An 18931-nucleotide genomic window follows, 5' to 3' on the forward strand; every position below is an offset into this window, starting at 1 on the left:
GGAGACGTTTGAAACAGTCATCTCTAGATTGGTTTGTATTTACTATTTATTTTGAAAGTAATAACCGGAAGTGAAGGGATTATATTACGTCTAACTTGACATTTGATCTCCACGCCAGAAAATTGTAATTTAACCCATTTGTGCCCAAAGACTACATTCAGTATGATAAGTAAACATGCCACAACATTGGTTCTGATTGGTCTAAATTCTTACAATGTCATATGTATATACTTAAGGAACATATCTAACAGTACAAGTTTTTATTGTTTAGGTAGTTTCTTTTTCATTATTTCCAGTACACAGATGCAAGAGGCTACTACAGATTCTGTATATTCCACAAAAATAAAAGTTGGACAGAACTACTGTAAATCATGAGGACAAATTCACCATTAGGTTCAATGGATTGCAATACACTTTCAGGAAGTATGTATTTTTGCTTCTATTCAATGAGTTTTTTTGTGAGATAATTCTCAAATACATATTGAAATGGAGAATGGCTTCTCGTGACTTAAAACAGTTATGTGCGACTTTTATTCATATGGGAAATATATAAGAGCTTTTACCAAAGCATGATTATTACAAACACTGATGTTCCTGTTGTTGTTTTTCACACTTCAATTTCATGACAGAAATAATGTTCCTACATACATATATAAAATGATTAAACTATTAACACTGTGTTAGCCATGGGTTAAATAGTGTTGCAGTTTCTCACTGTGGCCACTGGAGGGCGATGAACACTCGTATCTAAACACAACACATATATAAAGACAAACAACACAAAACTAAAATAAATAATTTTAAAAAATCTGTATCATCACGTAACTGAACAAATGTCACAGATGAATGTATTCCACACAGACAGACTGACAGTGGATGAGAGCATTTATTCAAGGCAATGGCAGTGGCAAGGATTGTTCAAACTAAAAAGGTTTTTCAAATTGTTGGCCATCCAAAAACATATGAAACACAGTGGCTGTTTATTATCAGTTGATATGTTCCACTTATTACACGAACATACGATTTAAAACAGGACAGTTTGCTGCATATGCAAACCAGGTGACTTCTAATGCATATTTTCTCAGATTTGTTTGCTTATTTGTGTCCGCACTATTTCGTAATAAAGTAATGCTTTAATTTAATGTATTCTCCGACAAATCACACAAAGAATAAAACTTTGAGGAGGCCATTGCTCCTTGGCCTCCTCAGTTAGCTACTGTAGCTAGTAAGCTACTTAGCCAGACATGCTAACATGTAGCTTACATTTCTTTACACTTAAATTCTTTAAGTTCTTTAAGATTGTTCCCAGTTTGTAATACTACAAATACAAAGGCTTTCATCAGCGTACCATAGGCTCGACCACCATTGTGTGTCTTCGAGATTATTACTTTGATATTTCACATTTATAAAATGACCTTTGAGGCCGTTCTGACAAAAACAACATAGACATTTGGTGTATGTAAGCAGTGCATGTAATAGCATTATTCATATGGTTAAAGAACATTAATATGTGACACACAGAAGAAAATATTACTTTGGAAAAATAAATAAATAAAAACTTTTTCACTCTCACAGCCCCACAATAAACATTGACGATGGCTTCTCGAATCTAAAAGAAGAGAAATAAAACGTTTGTGCTCAGGAGTTTAATCTCAACATTTGACCAGCTACTCTGGCATCATCAGGCAGTATTAGTTAAGGTACATGTCACATTCATTCTACTACAAATCTAATGTATACTACACTCATATTTAAAGTCAGAATGTTCACTGTTGTTAAAGCTGAAGCTGGGAGTTAAGTGAAGAAACACACACACACACACTGCAGTCCAGTTTGTGAAGTAGAAGACGTAATAAAACAAGTCTTTTCCTTGACGCGTTCGCGACATTCAGAGGAGTAAAGAAACCGAGTCTCACAGAAAGCAAGGACTTCGTCTGTGCTTTCAAAAGTCGTGTCTGTGATACATGTCCGGGTCGTAGTATTTGGTGACCACCACTCTGTTGGCAAACTTGCGGCCAGTGAGAGCTTGCATGGCTTTGTGACAGTCGGCAGCAGAAACGTACTCCACAAAGATCTGGAGAGAAAAAACAGTCCGTCAGGTCCTGAACGGTCTGGAGACGAGGATCTCAGATCTGTGACTCATTCAGGAGCTCCTTTATATGTGCGAGAAGTTCATTAAACATTGTGTTGTGGCCAAAAAAAAAACATAAAGGAAAAAAACATCATTCTCAGTCCTGAATGTTTCCCATAGAAAATCTTGGAAATGCAGTTCTGACGAGAGAAGCCAATGTAAACTCGTACCTTTCCACAGCCGGGGACTTCCACTCCGTCGACGGGTCGGGGGATCTCGATGGACCGGACGCTGCCGTACTTGCAGCACTCCTCGCGGATGTCTTCCAGGATCTCCTCGTAGTCCTCGTCGTCCACCAGCTCCTCGGACATCACCATGTTGAGGAGGCACAGCACCTCCGTGGGGATGCCGGAGTTCTGCAGCCTCTGAAGCCCGGGGACCTGCAGCGTCACTGGGGTCTCTATGATCTGGGGGTTGGGGGAAGAGTCGTACTCATCAGCTCGGACTCCGTTTCTGGAAATAAGATCCTGACTTTCATTACAAATATATTTCCCATGAAGCCTGCTGCTTCCTGCCCCCCCCCTCCGGGTTTTGTGGAGGAACCCCAGGAAATCTCAGGATGTAATTTCCCAGTTGGCTGGCTCACTGTCACACCTGTTGCTTCTCTAATTGAATTGAAAAAGGTAAAAGGACTCACAGGATGAGCGTTCTTAGCTCCCACGCTCGCCCTTTGGACGATCAGCTTTTTGTCGCCCAGCTGCATCCCGTTGAGTCCGACGACTGCCTGACGGAGGAAAACACACAGCCCTCAAAGTGAACATCTCAAACAGCGCGGCCATTCATCTCAGCAGCTCGTCGCACCGTTACCTGATCGGTGGCGCCGACGTCGACGTATTCGCAAAAGGCATAACCCTTCGACAGTGACGTGGCACTGTCCTTCACGAGGTTGAACGCTTTGAGAGGCCCGAACGAAGTCAAGAGCTCCTTCACCTGCGAAGAAGAGTCAAGGAGAGAAGATATGAGGCGGGAAATCCACAGCGGACACGCAGAAAAACCTACAGAGTGAAACAATCAATCACAAAGTCTATCCGATGACATTATTGCTGGAGACAAAATGTGTGCGTTAAATAGAATTGGCTTTGGTCCTTTGAACATTTTGCATTTTTACAGATTTGTGCATTGCTATGAATAGAAGGAAGAAGAGATGATGCTCGTGTCTTTAGTGAAGAGCTGATGACGTGGATCTGAGCAAAATAAGAGACATAATTATTACTATATCGTACCGGTATATATAATCTCACTTTCAAAGTTGTAACTTTTTTCGAACAAGCTGAGCGATAAAATGTTTTGACTTTAACTTTTAAATTGTATTTTGCCAGCTATACAGGCAAATTACAGTTAATAAGAGTTGCACAATATGTTTTCTTACCTTTACATTAACCCCCCCCCCCACCACCACCACAAAACCACCAACAACAACAACAACAACATCCTCAACTCTTCATCCTTCAGGCCTTAAAACCCCCTAAAATCCCCGAGTCCTAAACGCGCTCCAAAAGCATGATGGGAGACAGAGAAGAGCCTGCCGGCTGGGAGTGAATCCGTGCGAGGACCAGAATGTCTTACTTGCCTTGTGTTACATGTTGGCATGGCAGCAGTAGATGAGTACTACTGAACAAATTATGAGCGCAGACTTAACGATCTTACAGGCCCCTAGCTGGGGACAAAGTGGGGGAACAAAAAATGAAAGAGCTGTGAGTATCAACGCAGTGGCAAGTGACTGCAAGAAGTAAAAAAATAAAAGAAGTCAGTGAGTAATATACATCTACGACGGCCTGTTAGGGCTATTGTCGGTTAAAATACAGTTGATTACAGAGGCGGAGGAGATGGTTAATATTCCCAGAAAAGAACTTTCAAAATTTCCAAGATTAAAGTAGTAAAGTAATAAGAAAAAACGTGGATATTCACTGAGATTAAAGTCGCAAATTCACTTTGTTTTGCACATTTACAGCTTTATGATCTCAGAATATTCACGTTTGTTTTCTCATAAATTTGTGATTTTTGTCTCCATTTACCAGTTAAATCTCAGAGAATATCCAAGTTCTTTCTCTGAATATCACCCCCGGCCCTGTAAATATGTATATATGTATATTTTGAACCTACAACAGCCCTAAAACGCCGTCGTATACATCAGGCTTCATGTGCTCTGTGAGCTCGTTCGACTAAATGAGACAGAATGAGTTAAACTGTAACAGAGAAAGTTTTCACCATCTTCTCACCTGAGAGCAAAGATGGAGTCTTAGACTCAGTGGAGTGGAGCCTTTTTATGAGCAAATATTGAAGTAACTTTTGATATTCTCAAAGAAAAAGTCCAACCACATATTTAAACTTCTAGTTGTGATTCATTCACAACGTTCAATGCACTTTTTTGTGACTTTTGTGGGTGTTCGCACTTTCCCTGAACCTGCCTGATTTTACCCATAATGCCTTTCTACAGCCACCTAAACGTATTGTCTCAGTTAAAGTCGGACTGCAGGTATAACCTGACTACATTTGCATTTTTGAGGCAAATACTGATATCGATATTTGGGAGGGTGACTGTATGACAGCCACTCTATTTCAAAATAAAAGATCCTGTTTTCTTAAAGTGGACTTTTTCTTTGACATTATGGACTCAAATGAATCGGGAGTCTAAACACACACAGATATAAAACATGTCTGTTTATCAGCCTCTTCTGTAAATATACTGGACGTGTCTTACCTTTCTTTAATCAGTATGCTTAGCATGAGAAAGGTATAAGCAGTTTACTTCACAAAAAGCCTTTTTATATCATTAATGACATGATATGATTCATGTTTGTTTGATATCATATGGTTTTTGCAAAATAAATAAAAAAGAATAATCGGAGAGAAGTTGCCCATTGTGAACAATGAACCTATTTGTTTTTGTGCTGTTTTTAGCTTTGTGTTTATGCTGCGGGGTCACGTTCTGTTTCTGGCTCTTATAAACATTTATCTCTACTTCTGTTTCTCTCTACAACAACACAGTTCTTTCATGACATAAAGAAACGTAAAACATATTTTGTGGATGTTTAAAATGCGACAACAAACCTCAGCAGGTGAGAGAAAGAAAAAAAAGAGGAAACATGAGTGCACCTGTTCAGTCTGTTTTTCGGTTAAATACCTGGTCATCGTTCAGGTAGTTGGGCAGGCCTCCTATGAACAGTTTGTGGGGGGAGTCGGGAACGACCGTGGAGACGACACCTACAGACAACAAGACAACGAGACAAACATTGAGTTTACGGTGTAACAGAAGACGTCATCGCTGCATACGAGTCAGGGACACACCTGGAACGTGGAAGGCGGGCTGCTCTGAGATGCCGGGTAAAGGCCGATAGTCGTGAGGTCGTCTGATCTTCAGTGACTGACCCTGAAATATGATCCCATCGAAGGCCATCGCCTGCGTCGTCTCGTCTACGGACCGGAACTGGAGAGGAAAGTGTTTTGATGTTGAAACATCTGCTTCATCATATATATATTATATATTATCATCAAATCATGTAACAATAGCAGACTTTAAATAAACTATATGAAAACATTCAATATGTCTGGATAATGTGTAAATGCCCAGTTTATTATTATTAATATTGTTATTATGACCGGTAACTGGCTGAAGCTTAATACGTAACACTAACAGACGGACATGAGAGTGATAACGACCTTCTCATCTGACGCACCTCTAAGAAAGCAAAGTTTTTATCCTGGTTGATCTGCACAGCGAGCACAGGGTTGCTCGGGGCTTGCGAGAGGCCTGCGAGCCTCATCTGAGCGTTGAAGAACTCGGCCATGGACTCCTGAGGAGGCAGACAACAAACAGCATGGCTGGAAACAACACGAAGATATCAGTGTTTGGCATGAATACCACAGAACGAGCAGGAAGTCTAAGAGAAGGGCAACGAGAGAGGCTTCACCTCAGTTACTCCAAAGGGAATGTTTCCAACGTAGAGGCGCCTGGCTTGTCTCGTCATCTGACTGCCAACGACGGGCGCTTGTGCTGGAGCTGCAGCCACTCCGGTGGGGGTGGATGTCGCCAGCAGAGCTATCGTTGGTATCTGGCCGGCGGCTGGAGGACAGAGAAGAACGTGAGGAACGTGAGGAACCTCAGGAACTTCAACGACAAAACTGTTACCTTCTGCAAACAATGCTGCATATTTCTTTTCTTGAAATACTTGTTGGTCTCCATTTAAAAATCTTTAGAAAACCTCGACTTTTACTCATGGATGGTTAAAACAATATTATTTTCAGGGAAGTTCTGAAGACACAAGTAACGCCTTTTCTCTGTTCTAAAACGAGCAAAAGGAGAACACGACAAGTACCTTGCATAGCTTTATATTGCAGTGGTGTGATGTGTTCAAAGCCAGGAGGAGACACATCCCAATACTTGCAGGTCCTTTTCTTCCTTGTTTGCCTCGGAGAGTGGCTGGAAGCAGAGGAATTACAAAATAAAAGCTCAAGCGCTGTATTAACAGTGACACTTAAATGCCATCAGTTCTCGCTGTACACTCGCTGCTCAGCAGAAAACATCAGACAGACACAGTTAGAGACGAGCTGGTGAACATAGTGGAGCATTAAGTAGCTTTAAGTAGCTGAAGAGACAAATATTTCCCTGGTGGTGGAGACCAAAAACAGCTAAAAGAGAACTTATATTTGCATCAGGAGATATGATATTTACATAGTGGAGGAGGAAGTATTCTGATTCTTTACTTAAGTAAAAGTACTAATACCACACTATAAACATATTCTGTATAAACGTATAAGCAGAAAATGCAGTTAAAGTATTAAAACTGTATATTGTACTACAAGTACCTGCAGACTTTCCCCACTGACCTGTGCTTCTTATGGTCCCTGGAGGAGCTCCGGCGGTCCCGGCTCTTCCGGTCTCGGCTCCTCATCTCTCGGCTCCTCTTCTCTCGGCTCCGGCTCCTCTTCTCTCGGCTCCGGCTCCTCTTCTCTCGGCTCCGGCTCCTCTTCTCTCGGCTCCGGCTCCTCTTCTCTCGGCTCCGGCTCCTCTTCTCTCGGCTCCGGCTCCTCATCTCTCGGCTCCTCATCTCTCGGCTCCGGCTCCTCATCTCTCGGCTCCTCTTCTCTCGGCTCCGGCTCCCTCTGTCTTTGCTCCAGCTGCGATGTTTGTCGCCTCGGGCGGGAGATCCACTGCGACTCCTCTTTCTGTGTCTTTCTCTTTCTCTCTCTGTGCAGCAACAAGCAGTGATTACTATTTGTGTCTGTTGTTAAATACTCCACATTTATAAATAACAATGGAGGTTACATGATGTCGACAATGAGAATGATAAAGTTGTAATCTGTCCCACAACAAAACTAAAAAAAATAGAGTAATAACTAAAAATGTATTTATCATGCCCACGTTATTATTATCTTGTGCTCATACTGTTTAAAAAATATATATTAGATTTGGGACCTTGAAGGCTCCATAATTAAACACTGTGAAAGGGGCATTTTTCATTGTAAGTACTTTTACTTTGGATACTTTAAGTACATTTTGCTGCTATAAATATACTAATACTTCAGTGAGGGATCTGAGAACATATTTTACGTGATAGTATCCTGAATATCTTTGGAGTTTTGGACAATTTGTCGTTAAAAGTATTTTTACATTTTATTTTTTGATTTTGATTTGATCCATAACATAATGTGCAGACTGAACGAAGATGAAAAGCCACCGTTGGAAGCAGCCCTAGTATGTAGTATTACTGCATTACTCACTCTTTAATTAAGTAATTAAGATTATTATGCAAATAATTTCTGCATTATTAGCTTGTTAATATTATTTTAATATTCCTCATTCATTCTTATAATTACTGGGATGACCTGCCTTTAAATACTGTACCTGAACTTATTTCATGGGACTAACTGCAGTTAAATACATCTTTCTTAAAAACAATGACCACACAAGGTGAAATAAAGTTCCACCATAAAACACGTCTCCTCTCATTATTAATAACTGATTCCCTCCAGCTCCTCTGAGGAGTCCACAGACCACCGCGTCGTATTTCTTTGAGGAATCTGACAGATTAATGTGGTTGTTCTTCTTGGCAAAAGGAGAACGTCAGGTAGAACACGACTTAAGAGCTTTCAACAAATCAATAGAGGTACTTCTCATTTCTGCTCAGATCGGATCCATCGGGCAGCTCCATGCTGATTTAAACTCAAGTTTTAGATGTATTATCATATATTTTTATACTTTATTTCTTTGTGTCTGGGAAAATGATTGGTGTTTTATGTCACTTCTTCATCTTACTGTACATGAGCTCCTTATTTATTTTATTATTTATTTATTATTGCTTTGTTTCTGTTGTCAGGTGACTAAAACCACAAAAAAGCACACATTCGTTTTATAGTTTGTTTAATCCTATTAATAATGTGTTGCAACACTTAACAATGGATGCTGAATTGAAAAGTACATCATAATAATTCAGAAAATCCCATATCTCGCGCACGAGAGAGCCGGAAGGTACCTTCGAATGCGTTCTCTCACCGGTACCCAGACTACGTCAGGTTCACCAACGGCTGTGGGATGACGTTACCGGCATCTTTCATATTTAAATATTAATAATGAATAATTATGCTAACACGAACTAGCTGAGTCACGTTGTGGGAAAAAGTACGCGCTAAAGTTGTGCTGTCAGGTGGAGTTATTCATTCAAACAATAATCATAACGTGTATTGCGTAATGTCACTAGCTTGAAGACCAAATTGGGGGCACAGTTAACACTCACCCTGTCGATTCTCGCTCAGCTGTTTCTCAAATTCCTCGAAATCCGACATTGTTTCTGTTTGTTTGTGTGTCTGAAGATGCAGCAGGTCTGTGCGTCCGAGGAGGACGATCACACAACCAGTCCGCCGAGTGTCAGTGCAGCAAAAGACACTGAAATCTCCCCGGAGTCCAGCAAAGACAGAGGCAATAGATGTACAACATCCGGTTAAAACCGTCAGAATAAAAGCATCCCGACGTACCGGGGGTTTTAGTTTCAGAAAATGTTTCACCTTTATTTACACATCGTGAAATAAATAAAGGAATCAGGAAAAAGAGGTCTATGATTCAAGGAATGTGTATACAAACACACGATGTTCATACATGTGGCACAAAAAATATATATATATGTGTACATACCATATATATATTACTTATGGTGAAATGTAACTAAGTGCATTTACACAGGTTTTCACATTGTGTTCATTCCACTGCATTTATCTGATCATTTAAGTATATTTACAGATTAAGAATAAACATAAAAAATAGATATAGATATAAAAATAATAGATAATATTTCTGCAGATGACACGACCCAGAACCGAACTTCAAATTAGCAACAACATAAAAAAGCTACATGTTAATAACAATCCTGCGATATGACGCCATCATGCAAAAAGCTTACTCTTACTTTATTATTATGGTAATGCAGTACTTTTACTATATTGAGTACAGGACTTTTGCTACTATAAAAAAGATAGTTGCAACCACTGTTAATGATGCAATCCTTTCTTTTTAAGGACATTTGTTCATTTAAAAGGGTACAACTTTAGAATAGTTTTTATTGATTTTATTTTTATACTGTTTTAATTCTTTATTATTCCTTTATTTTGTCTTTTTCCAATTGTTTTATTGTAATACTTTCTTATTTTAGATGTTTGTATTTTTCTTGTTTTGTTATGTATGATTTTTGCCTCTTTTTTTGCTTTTTTATTTTGAAGCTCACTGGCTCTACTCTACTGTATTAAACGTGCTAAATAAATAAACTTTACTTTAGTCTCTAACATCATGAAGACCTCAACACCACAGCTCTCCCTCTGGCTGCTCATTACATAGATTGTTTTAAAATGCATGACATTTCCTTTTTTGTCTTTTCATTCTGTTTTGCTCGATATGACTCGATGTGTTTATGTGTAATTAATCTTTGTACAGGACATCAGAAATGTCACCTGAAAGAAGCCTCTCTCACCCAGCCCCCCCTCCCCTCTCTTCTCCCCTGTCACTCTAAACATAAACATGTCGACAACATATGTGGAAAATAACTGACTCAGCTGTGCTGCTATTAAAAGAGCTCAAAAGAGTATTGCTCTGGCAGCGCTGCAGCCCGTCATGTCAGAAGAGCTCTGTGAATGAGCTGCTGAGGCGAGCAGCTCCTCGGGAGGCGAATAAACCCCAGAACACCTGCAGAGGCCTCAGAAGCAGTAAGTGTTGGCTGCTAATTCATTTCTTGCTGGATCGAGGTCAGTTAGACGTGACCGGCTCTCTTTAACTCACTCGTGCAAAGTGCCAAGACGCGTTGTCAGCAAACTTTTATTCTAAACATCAGCTGCTGCTTGGAATAAAAAAAGTGTCTTTCTTTATTTTTGTTGCTGTTCAGTTTTTGATTGTGTTCCTGTATCTCTTGACTCTGTTGAGGAATAATGTGGCTGGTTCTCTGTGGCATTGACTCTTTGTGAGAGGTACAGTATCTATTTCTAGGGCATGTGTATATTTAGACAACAGCCGGTGCTTGGCATGGTAAACCTAAACCGAAAGGTTATCTTCAAATTCCCTGTTGGACAAATCTAGAACATGCAAGTGCCTGTCTTTATAATCTGACAACAGAAAGGGGCCTTTTCAAGAGGTTTCTAACAGATTACACTTAAAGTGAAAGATAACTCGATGAGGTCATGGACGGATTAGGAGACAAGGAGCCAGAGGACACAGACATAAGACATCTTACATGGGATCAACAGACCTCTAGTCGAGTTGTTTTGTGTCTCTTTGAAGTTGTTTTATGACTCTTTGTGTTTGTTTTGCATCGAGTTGGTTCGTGTTTCCTGGTTGTTTTGTGTCTTTTTGTAGTTGTTTTGTGTCTTTTTGAAGTTGTTTTATGACTCTTTGTGTTTGTTTTGAATCGAGTTGGTTCGTGTTTCCTGGTCTTTTTGTGGTTGTTTTGTGTCTTTTTGTAGTTGTTCCGTGTCTCTTGTGGTCATTTTGTGTCTCTTTGTGGTCTTTCTGCGTCGCTGTGGTTGTTGTTGTGTTTGTTTTGCATCTTTTTGTGTTCATTTAGTGTCTATTTTTGGCCATTTGTTTTTCATCTTTTGTGGTCACATTTTGTTTCTCTTTCGTGGTGGTTTTCTGTCTCTTTGTAGTGATTTTGCATTTCTTTGTGGTCATTTGGCCGACTGACCAACTGAGTCATTGATTAATTGATTGATTGAGCGAGACCCTGGTAGTGTTTCAGGTCCTGTTCCCGGGTTGGGGCTGTTCAATAATCCGTGTTTAAAATATCCTCACATACACGATTCATAAAATTTTAACTAAAATCTGGAAGAATACAAGTAGGTTTAAATTATTGTTTCAAAAGTTAAAAGGCTGGATTTCATAATTCTAAATTAGGATTAAATTAATAATATTTACAGTTTTCTGATTGGTGAACGTGATTTTTCCTCATGCAGCACTGACCGTCTGTATATGTACAGTATATGTAATTGGCACAAATCTCATTGATGATGTGGTTTTTATCATTTATTCTTTGTTTGGATGACTGATGTAAGAACATGTTTAAAAAGATGTCTTCACTGTTTGTATTTCAGAGTTGTAAAAGTAGTTAGATTAAAAAATGGTTGAAGCAGGTGAGATGGAGTCCAATGTTACGGAGCCGGAGAGCTTTTGGGTACGAAACGCTCCTTTTCTCATGTTCACTAGATCTGAAATGGACATCTCATCCCATCTCATCTGCATCTTCAGAAAAATAATTTTTCATCTAAAAAGTATGTTTAAAGCATCAAACATACTATAAGAACAAACAACAAAACTCAGCTAACGTTAAACACTTATTCACTTTCTTCCTGAGATTTAGATGAGAAGATTGGCACCAATGTAATGTATGATGAATATGAAGCTCCAGTCAGCTAGTTAGCGTAGCTTAGCACAAAGACTGGAAATAGTGGGAAACAGCTAGCCTGGCTCATAGCTCACTGTTAATATGTAGCATCTTGTTTGTTTATTTCTTACAGAAACCAAAGTGTTACAACATTTTACGGTGAGTTTTGCATAATTCCTCCCTGTTTTCAGGCCTTATGCTAAGCTAAGCTAACCGTTTTCTGGTTGAAATCTTGTATTTAAATCTCCATCAGAAAGTGAATAAGCGTCTCAGAATGTCAAACTATTAATTTAATATTTACTGCCAGCACTTACAAAGATATATCCATACTTTTGTTTCGTGTCAATTCTGCACATTGAATATAAAATGAAAACCTTTTCCAGGATATCCTGCAGGAGATGGACTCAGTTTGGACCACCACTGTTCTCCTGGTTCCATGTGTGATCGTGCTCACAGCTGGATTCTTCTACCTCTATAGCTTCATCATGGGTCTGCTGTCCACAACGTCAGTACGCAATAAAGTGGTGGTTGTAACCGACGCTTTATCCGGGCTTGGAAAAGGTAACAATGCTTTAAAGTTACTGTGAGGAACTTTTAACTGGTTGTGACCCAGTCTCAGTTTAGTCCTGATCCTCTATCAGACCTCCATCAGTAAAGAGACCATCAGAGAGAAGATGGTCTGTTTCTATAGAGTTATTCTTGATGCTCGTCATCGGGGCCACCGGGTCGGATTCTGATGAAACCAGATGAACTCATGCAGGTTCACCAGAACCTCCTTCAGCTCAGACTCCAGCAGAGACCGGTCCACCGTGGACAGACCCAGATCCTCCAGCAGAGACCGGTCCACCGTGGACAGACCCAGATCCTCCAGCAGAGACCGGTCCACCGTGGACCGGCTTCACCTGCAGCCTTGGACCTGCAGTCGGAGCTCCGGAGGGAGGAGGAGCGCTCAGCTCCCGGCAGCAGCAGCGTCTCCTCCTCCTCCAGGAGCAGAGCTCCTCCTCTCTGGGAGCCAACACCGACACCACGCTGCTGGAGACCCAGGACCTATTGCTGGACGGGAGGCACGGGAGAACCAGAACCAGGACTGAGAGGAGCAGACTGTCGGACCCTGCTGCAGTAAAATGAGAGGTTTTCTAAAGAGACTGGTGCTCAGAAACACTACAGCTTTAGTCCACAGGGACCAACAGAACCAACACAGAAAAAGTTCCTCGTAGTAACTTCACCAAATAACAAACTGCTCTGCAAAGTATTTGCTCTGCTAAGATTCTGGTCATCCATTTGATTTCACAGTGAACTTTATATTTTGAATGCAGAATGTGCAGGTGTGTTTCATCGAGGAGGAGCGAGGCTCATCCTCTGTGGGAAGAGTTGGGAGGAGCTTGAAGAACTTGCCGATGATTTGGCGAACGCCTCAGACCCAACTCGAGTAAGAATACCAGCTCTGAAACAGGAAACAGAGAGCGGCTCAACACTAAAATACTACGTTACAAGTAGAAGTATAAAGCAGCTTACAATGGATCAAGTATTAAACTATCTTTGAGTAAATGTACTTCTAATCCCCGTTCCTCAGATGTTTCCCTCTAAACTGGTGCTGCTGGATTTCGGCGACATGGACAGCATGCCCGATGTGATCTCTGAGATCCTGGAGTGTTACGGCTGCCTGGACATCGTCATCTTCAACAGCAGCATGAAGATCAAAGCTCCGGCACAGAGCGTGTCTCTGGAGATGGACAAGTTACTGATGGACAACAACTACTTTGGACCGGCCACGCTGGCCAAAGGTAGACGATGGAGACACACTTCGGTCCGTAGAAGTACGACAGCGTTTGTTGTTGCTCTGCGGTGTGTTGAAACATTTCTGTTTCAGGTTTGCTGCCCTCAATGATCTCCAGGAGAACCGGTCACCTGCTCCTGGTCAACAGCATCCAGGGGAAAATAGCTGTGCCTTTTCGCACTTCATGTGAGTTTTATGAAGGGAAATACAATTGTACTTCTTATTTTGGGGTGCTATTGTACTTATTCTCATGAAATATTAGAGGGATTACCGTTAAACTTTGCCCAAACATTAATGGTCCCCAGATGTTTTGCTGTAGAACTCATCACGAAGTTACATTTGTGGTTCTGCGTGACAACTTTTTGGATCGATTGGAAATTCGATGCACGCATTCATGTTCCCCAGAGGATGAATTGTAATAACTTTAGTGACCCTCTGACTTTTCATCGAGTGCCATCATCAGGTCGATGCTTAATGTGTCCAACGCTGTAAAACTCCTGACATTCCCATCAGCCTCAGCTGTACTTTCGTAGCAAATATTAGCATGCTAGCACGCTAAACTAAGCTAGACACTTAGCACATTTAAGTCCCGCCCACACCGGAGGGTAAAACAATTCATCGCTCGCCATTTGCATTGTGTGAAGGTGCCTCCTTGTCACTGAAATAAAAATGGCTAAAAGCTGCTATGTGGTTGGATGCTACACTACCAACAGGCTAAATAACCCAGAACTACATGTACATGTACATGGATGTAGTGTAAAGATACTGTGTTTTTACTTTGTGTGTTATTCCAGACGCAGCCTCTAAACATGCGGTCCAGGCCTTCTTCGACTGCCTGAGAGCTGAAGTGGAAGAGTTCGGCATCTCCGTCAGCACCATCAACCACACCTTCATCACTCGCTCGGCCTCGTCCGACTCAGAAGCCTCCAAATCCATCTGGTCATGTGAGTAAAGTCAGAGGATGAAGTTCAACCAAACGTGGGATTTTTTACTGCCGTATATTCTTGGTCCCCAGAGGATGATTCTGATTCTGAACATTATCAACATTTTCCCCTGAGCAACACTTTTGATTTGATTCCAATTCTGTGGATATTTTAGGCTCCCAGAGAATTTGTATTTCCTCTAATATTTTAGTCGATATCATGTGTATATGGATCATGTTCTTAAACTGCAATAATTGATTTTTAATCTGCTATTATCGGATTAAGACTAAATTGAGTTTATCGTATATTTTTACCAGGAAAAAAACACTAAAAGGAAATAAAATGGTGATTACAAAAAGGAAATAGAGATATCATTTTTAGTAAGTTATTTTCTATTTTAAACGGCATTTTACCTTCATTTGAGCTACAGACAGAAAACTCTGGAAGTATTTAGATAATTTACTTGAGTAAAAGTAAATACCACAATATAAAAAATACTCCAATACAAGTTCAATTATAAAAGTAAAAGTACACAATTACCTCCAGCAAAATGTACTTCAGGTATCACAAATTGAAAGTACTCACTTTGCAAAATGGCCCTGATCAAAGTGTCATATTTATCATATGTATAAATTATTGGATTATTAGTATTGATTCATTTTTGTCTTCACATAAATACAACTGCATATTTCAAAAACCTGATCATATGTTTATGTATAAAATATTGATCTTCAAAGTAGCTGTTATAATAAATATAGAGTGGTAAAGAGTGAAATATTTACCTCTGAAATGTGGAAGTATAAAGTAGCATTAAATGGAAATATACAAGTGCGAGTACCTCAAACTTCCACTTAAATATGTTACACTTGAAAAAAGATTTATAAAAAGTGAACTTTGGTTCAGTCTACTCGTAGTTGGACTACGTTTGAGGAGAACTTTAATGAATACAAACTGTATTATGTCGTCTCTCTGATCTTCGCAGTGTTGTACACAAAGAAACCTCTCGGCGTTTCTCCGGACGAGGCAGCGACTGAGATCGTGAAGACGTTGAGCAACAAGAGGAAAGAGGTGCTGATCGCTCCCTCGCTGCCGAAGGTGGCGCTCTTCACCAGATGCTTCTTCCCCGACGCGTTCTTCGCTGTGATGGCTGCAGGAGTGAAGAGCGCTGCAGCCGCTGAGAACATGTCGTGTGATCACTGAGGACGTGTTTCATGATGTTTCACCCTTTCACCCAAGCAGCCAATCTAAAACATGATCAATAATCTGCTGTTTGTCCTGTTTGCACTATTCAAGATGTTTAAGCCATATGGCCAAGATGGTCTTTAACTTACATTTATCATTTAAAAATAATGTCCACACAGCATTTGGGATGCAAACTACATCCAAAGGATAATTCATATGTTAGGTTATGCTTTGATTGTTCACAGTTTTCTGTATATTTTGCATGTAAACATGCAGAAAATGATCATCAAGGTTCAGTATTGGCATGAGAAATGGTCATTAAAAAGAAAATGTTGTATTTGTTCTTGTATTTGTGGCTTTTTGGTATTTGGTATTTGTCTCTTTACAAGAGAAATACAAAGTATTTATGTGAAAGCTCTAATCATTTAAAAGTTATTTTCTTTTTCTTTTAATGCATTTTATTATTAATTTAAGTCAATTTAATTTTTCCAACAGTTTATTGCTGGCACCAGGAACACACATGCTGAAATAAAAAATGAACACTTTAAAGTTGGTGATTTCCACTTAGATTTTCTGGAAATAAACATTTAATTTGACACAAATTAAATAGTTTTTTTTTAACGAAAAGCTCAATTGAATTTAATTAAATTTAAGTAAATATTCATTGATTGTTACTCTCCATATCTGTTGAATTGTAGGCTTGCCTGTAAACAGATAGACGGGTAATTATTATTCATACCTTTTGTGTTTTCTCTTAAATTAATACCAAATTATGTAGATCTTTCTAGAAGATCTACATAACTAATAACTGTAAATTAGTAACTGTAAACTGTAAATTAAGTGATAGTGGAATAAATTGTGAAAACATATAAAAACAATACGCACCTAATTTCTAAAATGTCTAAATGTCTAAAAAAAAAAAAAAAGGTGATAAAGAAGTTAATCATTGTCTTGGGAGCGAAGGCGCCCCCTGGTGGTCACTCTGTACAACTACTACTACCTTCCACTGTACTAGTATTACGTGTCTTTTTCATGTATAAATGGCCTTTAAAGTATTCTCCAGACTCACTGCGGGGACTCTCCGACTGAACCCTCATCCTGCCGCCTTCAGTGCGTTAACGGTGGAACACGACCGACAGAACCGGCGCTTCACCGTCTCTCCGGACAGCGGGGCTGGTAAGCAGAGGGGAGCCGGGCTGGGCGCACCGGTAACGGGGGAGATCCCGAAGGAGAGCCCGGGGTCCACATGCGGCTTGCTGAAATGAACAAGTCTGTCCGATAGAATCATTTACATTTGTTTACACTAAACAGCTGATTCTTTACGGACGTATATTTAGATTTTGTTCAAATATGTACAGCCTCGTTTTTGTACGTCGAGAACTGTGAGCGAAACTTCGTTTAAAGATCGTAAGATTTAATTTGACTTCGGCCTGTGCACACGCTGCTCAAACGATATTAATGACTTGTAGGCTACTTAATACAATTTGTTACTATCCGCCAAACCGTTCGGCGTACACATTACAAGCAAAAGTCACACATTTCAGTACATTTGTGGCTAGTTGGCCACAGCAGCACTGTAGTAACAGACACGTGGGGGCCACTTAAATACAGGTATTTCAGGAGGGACCTTGGTATTGTTCAAAATATCTGTAAAAAGGGCCATAGCCTCCACCTAATGTCCCTCACCCCCATTACAATGAATCAAAAGATGTGACAACTGCTCCCTCATAAGACAACATGAGTTAAAGCAATAAATACTTGTACAATTCAAAGTAAACTGTTGTTTAATGAGCTCATCCTGGGCCCCTTGTTGTCTGTGATTCCCGAATGAGCTCCGTTGTTGTTATTTGGATCCCAGTCATTTTAAATTGTCTTCCTCTTTCTCCTCTTCCTCTCGCCACAGACTGTGCTGTGCTGCTCTACAGGTTCACCGGGGAGAAGGAGGTGGATCTCATGTCAACCTTTGTACCGGGGACCTTCAGGGGCCACGGTGTTGCTGCTCTTCTGTCTCAGGTAAGTTAAACTCGCTACGCGTCAGTCGGCGATGAACCGCTTGTTCTTCATGTAGTAAATGCTCCTCTTACAGGCTGCCATGGACTTCCTGGTTGAGGAAAACCTCAAGGCTCATGTCTCCTGTTGGTATATAAAGAAATACATCGAGGAAAACCCGCGACAGCGTTATGAACAACGTGTCATGACTTGACTGAAGAACAGATGAGATTCTACCTCAAATCAACAATAACCTTGCGTGTCAATGGATCAATAAGTCATATATTTATATTGTAGAGATGTTTGACCAAACCCCATTAAAGTTAGGCACATATAATTCAGAACAGAGACATGCATTTAATCCAACGTAATTATGAATAAAGTTACGGAAAATCTCCCTGAAATGAATTCTGGGTTTGAAGATGCTTGTCTGTAATCACACCAGTGGCGGCTGGTCAATAGAGGGCCATGGGGCATGGCCCCACCATGAGCCACACAAAAAAGGAAAAAAAAAAAATAATTATAATAATCATAAATTATACAAATTGTCAATATTTGTGTTTTTGAACGATGGAATGTACCCAGTAATGTGTGTAAAATATGATATCTGCGCAAAATATATGCTTTTCCTGCTCATGCTCTCTGTCTGTGTGCACGACACTCTGAGAACGCGCAGCTTGGGGGGCCTGATCGTTTTGGCCCAAAAGAGGCGGGTCTATGAAGCAGTTTAGCCAATTGCTGATTCAAGATATAAATGAGTGACATACAATTTAGCCAATCAGTGCCCTCAAATAGATTCAGCTTGGGGCAGAACGATCAGGCCCCCTCGCTGCGCGTTCTCGTCAGGAGAAGTCTCTACAGGCGCCCGCGCACGACACACAAAGGAGCTGCAGCTGCCTGCACATCCTGCAGCTTTCCTCAGATTAGTGCGAAGACGTGGAAATTGCAGCCCGCTTCCTCCCACAAACAATATCACACGGAAAGATTTGATGAAATACATGTTGTGTCAAAGCCGACCATGTTACATTATTTCCGGAAATAAAGAAAGAATCCGTGGCAACAAACAAATATG

At 40.4% G+C, this 18931-nt stretch overlaps 3 protein-coding genes across 4 annotated transcripts; 2 read left to right on the plus strand and 1 right to left on the minus strand.

The window, feature by feature from the left end:
- Positions 1-880: 880 nt before the first annotated feature.
- LOC306787421 (splicing factor U2AF 65 kDa subunit-like) lies at positions 881-8914 on the minus strand (the record flags this gene model as incomplete). Its single annotated transcript, XM_079282540.1, has 11 exons — positions 881-2074; positions 2302-2531; positions 2726-2855; positions 2939-3061; positions 5256-5335; positions 5420-5558; positions 5809-5925; positions 6043-6194; positions 6448-6551; positions 6959-7319; positions 8866-8914. The coding sequence occupies 11 exons, from the start codon at positions 8912-8914 to the stop codon at positions 1943-1945; spliced, it is 1617 nt and encodes a 538-aa protein (XP_079138666.1). The 3' UTR covers positions 881-1942.
- A 1284-nt stretch (positions 8915-10198) lies between these two features.
- Positions 10199-16210, plus strand: dhrs7ca (dehydrogenase/reductase (SDR family) member 7Ca). Of its 2 annotated transcripts, XM_079282367.1 has the most exons (8): positions 10212-10321; positions 12122-12147; positions 12372-12549; positions 13305-13417; positions 13562-13772; positions 13859-13951; positions 14560-14709; positions 15671-16210. In XM_079282367.1, the coding sequence occupies exons 3-8, from the start codon at positions 12387-12389 to the stop codon at positions 15886-15888; spliced, it is 948 nt and encodes a 315-aa protein (XP_079138493.1). In that variant the 5' UTR covers positions 10212-10321; positions 12122-12147; positions 12372-12386; the 3' UTR covers positions 15889-16210. The 2 variants fall into 2 exon arrangements, with proteins under 2 accessions (XP_079138494.1, XP_079138493.1); XM_079282368.1 differs by lacking the exon at positions 12122-12147 and having other exon boundaries at positions 10199-10321.
- Positions 16211-16872: 662 nt separating this feature from the next.
- LOC306787226 (protein NATD1-like) lies at positions 16873-18833 on the plus strand. Its single transcript, XM_079282315.1, has 3 exons — positions 16873-17046; positions 17774-17883; positions 17957-18833. The coding sequence occupies exons 1-3, from the start codon at positions 16911-16913 to the stop codon at positions 18071-18073; spliced, it is 363 nt and encodes a 120-aa protein (XP_079138441.1). The 5' UTR covers positions 16873-16910; the 3' UTR covers positions 18074-18833.
- Positions 18834-18931: the final 98 nt, after the last annotated feature.

The sequence above is a fragment of the Melanostigma gelatinosum genome, assembly GCF_949748355.1.
Source record: "Melanostigma gelatinosum genome assembly, chromosome: 13".
NCBI classification, from domain to species: Eukaryota; Metazoa; Chordata; class Actinopteri; order Perciformes; family Zoarcidae; genus Melanostigma; species Melanostigma gelatinosum.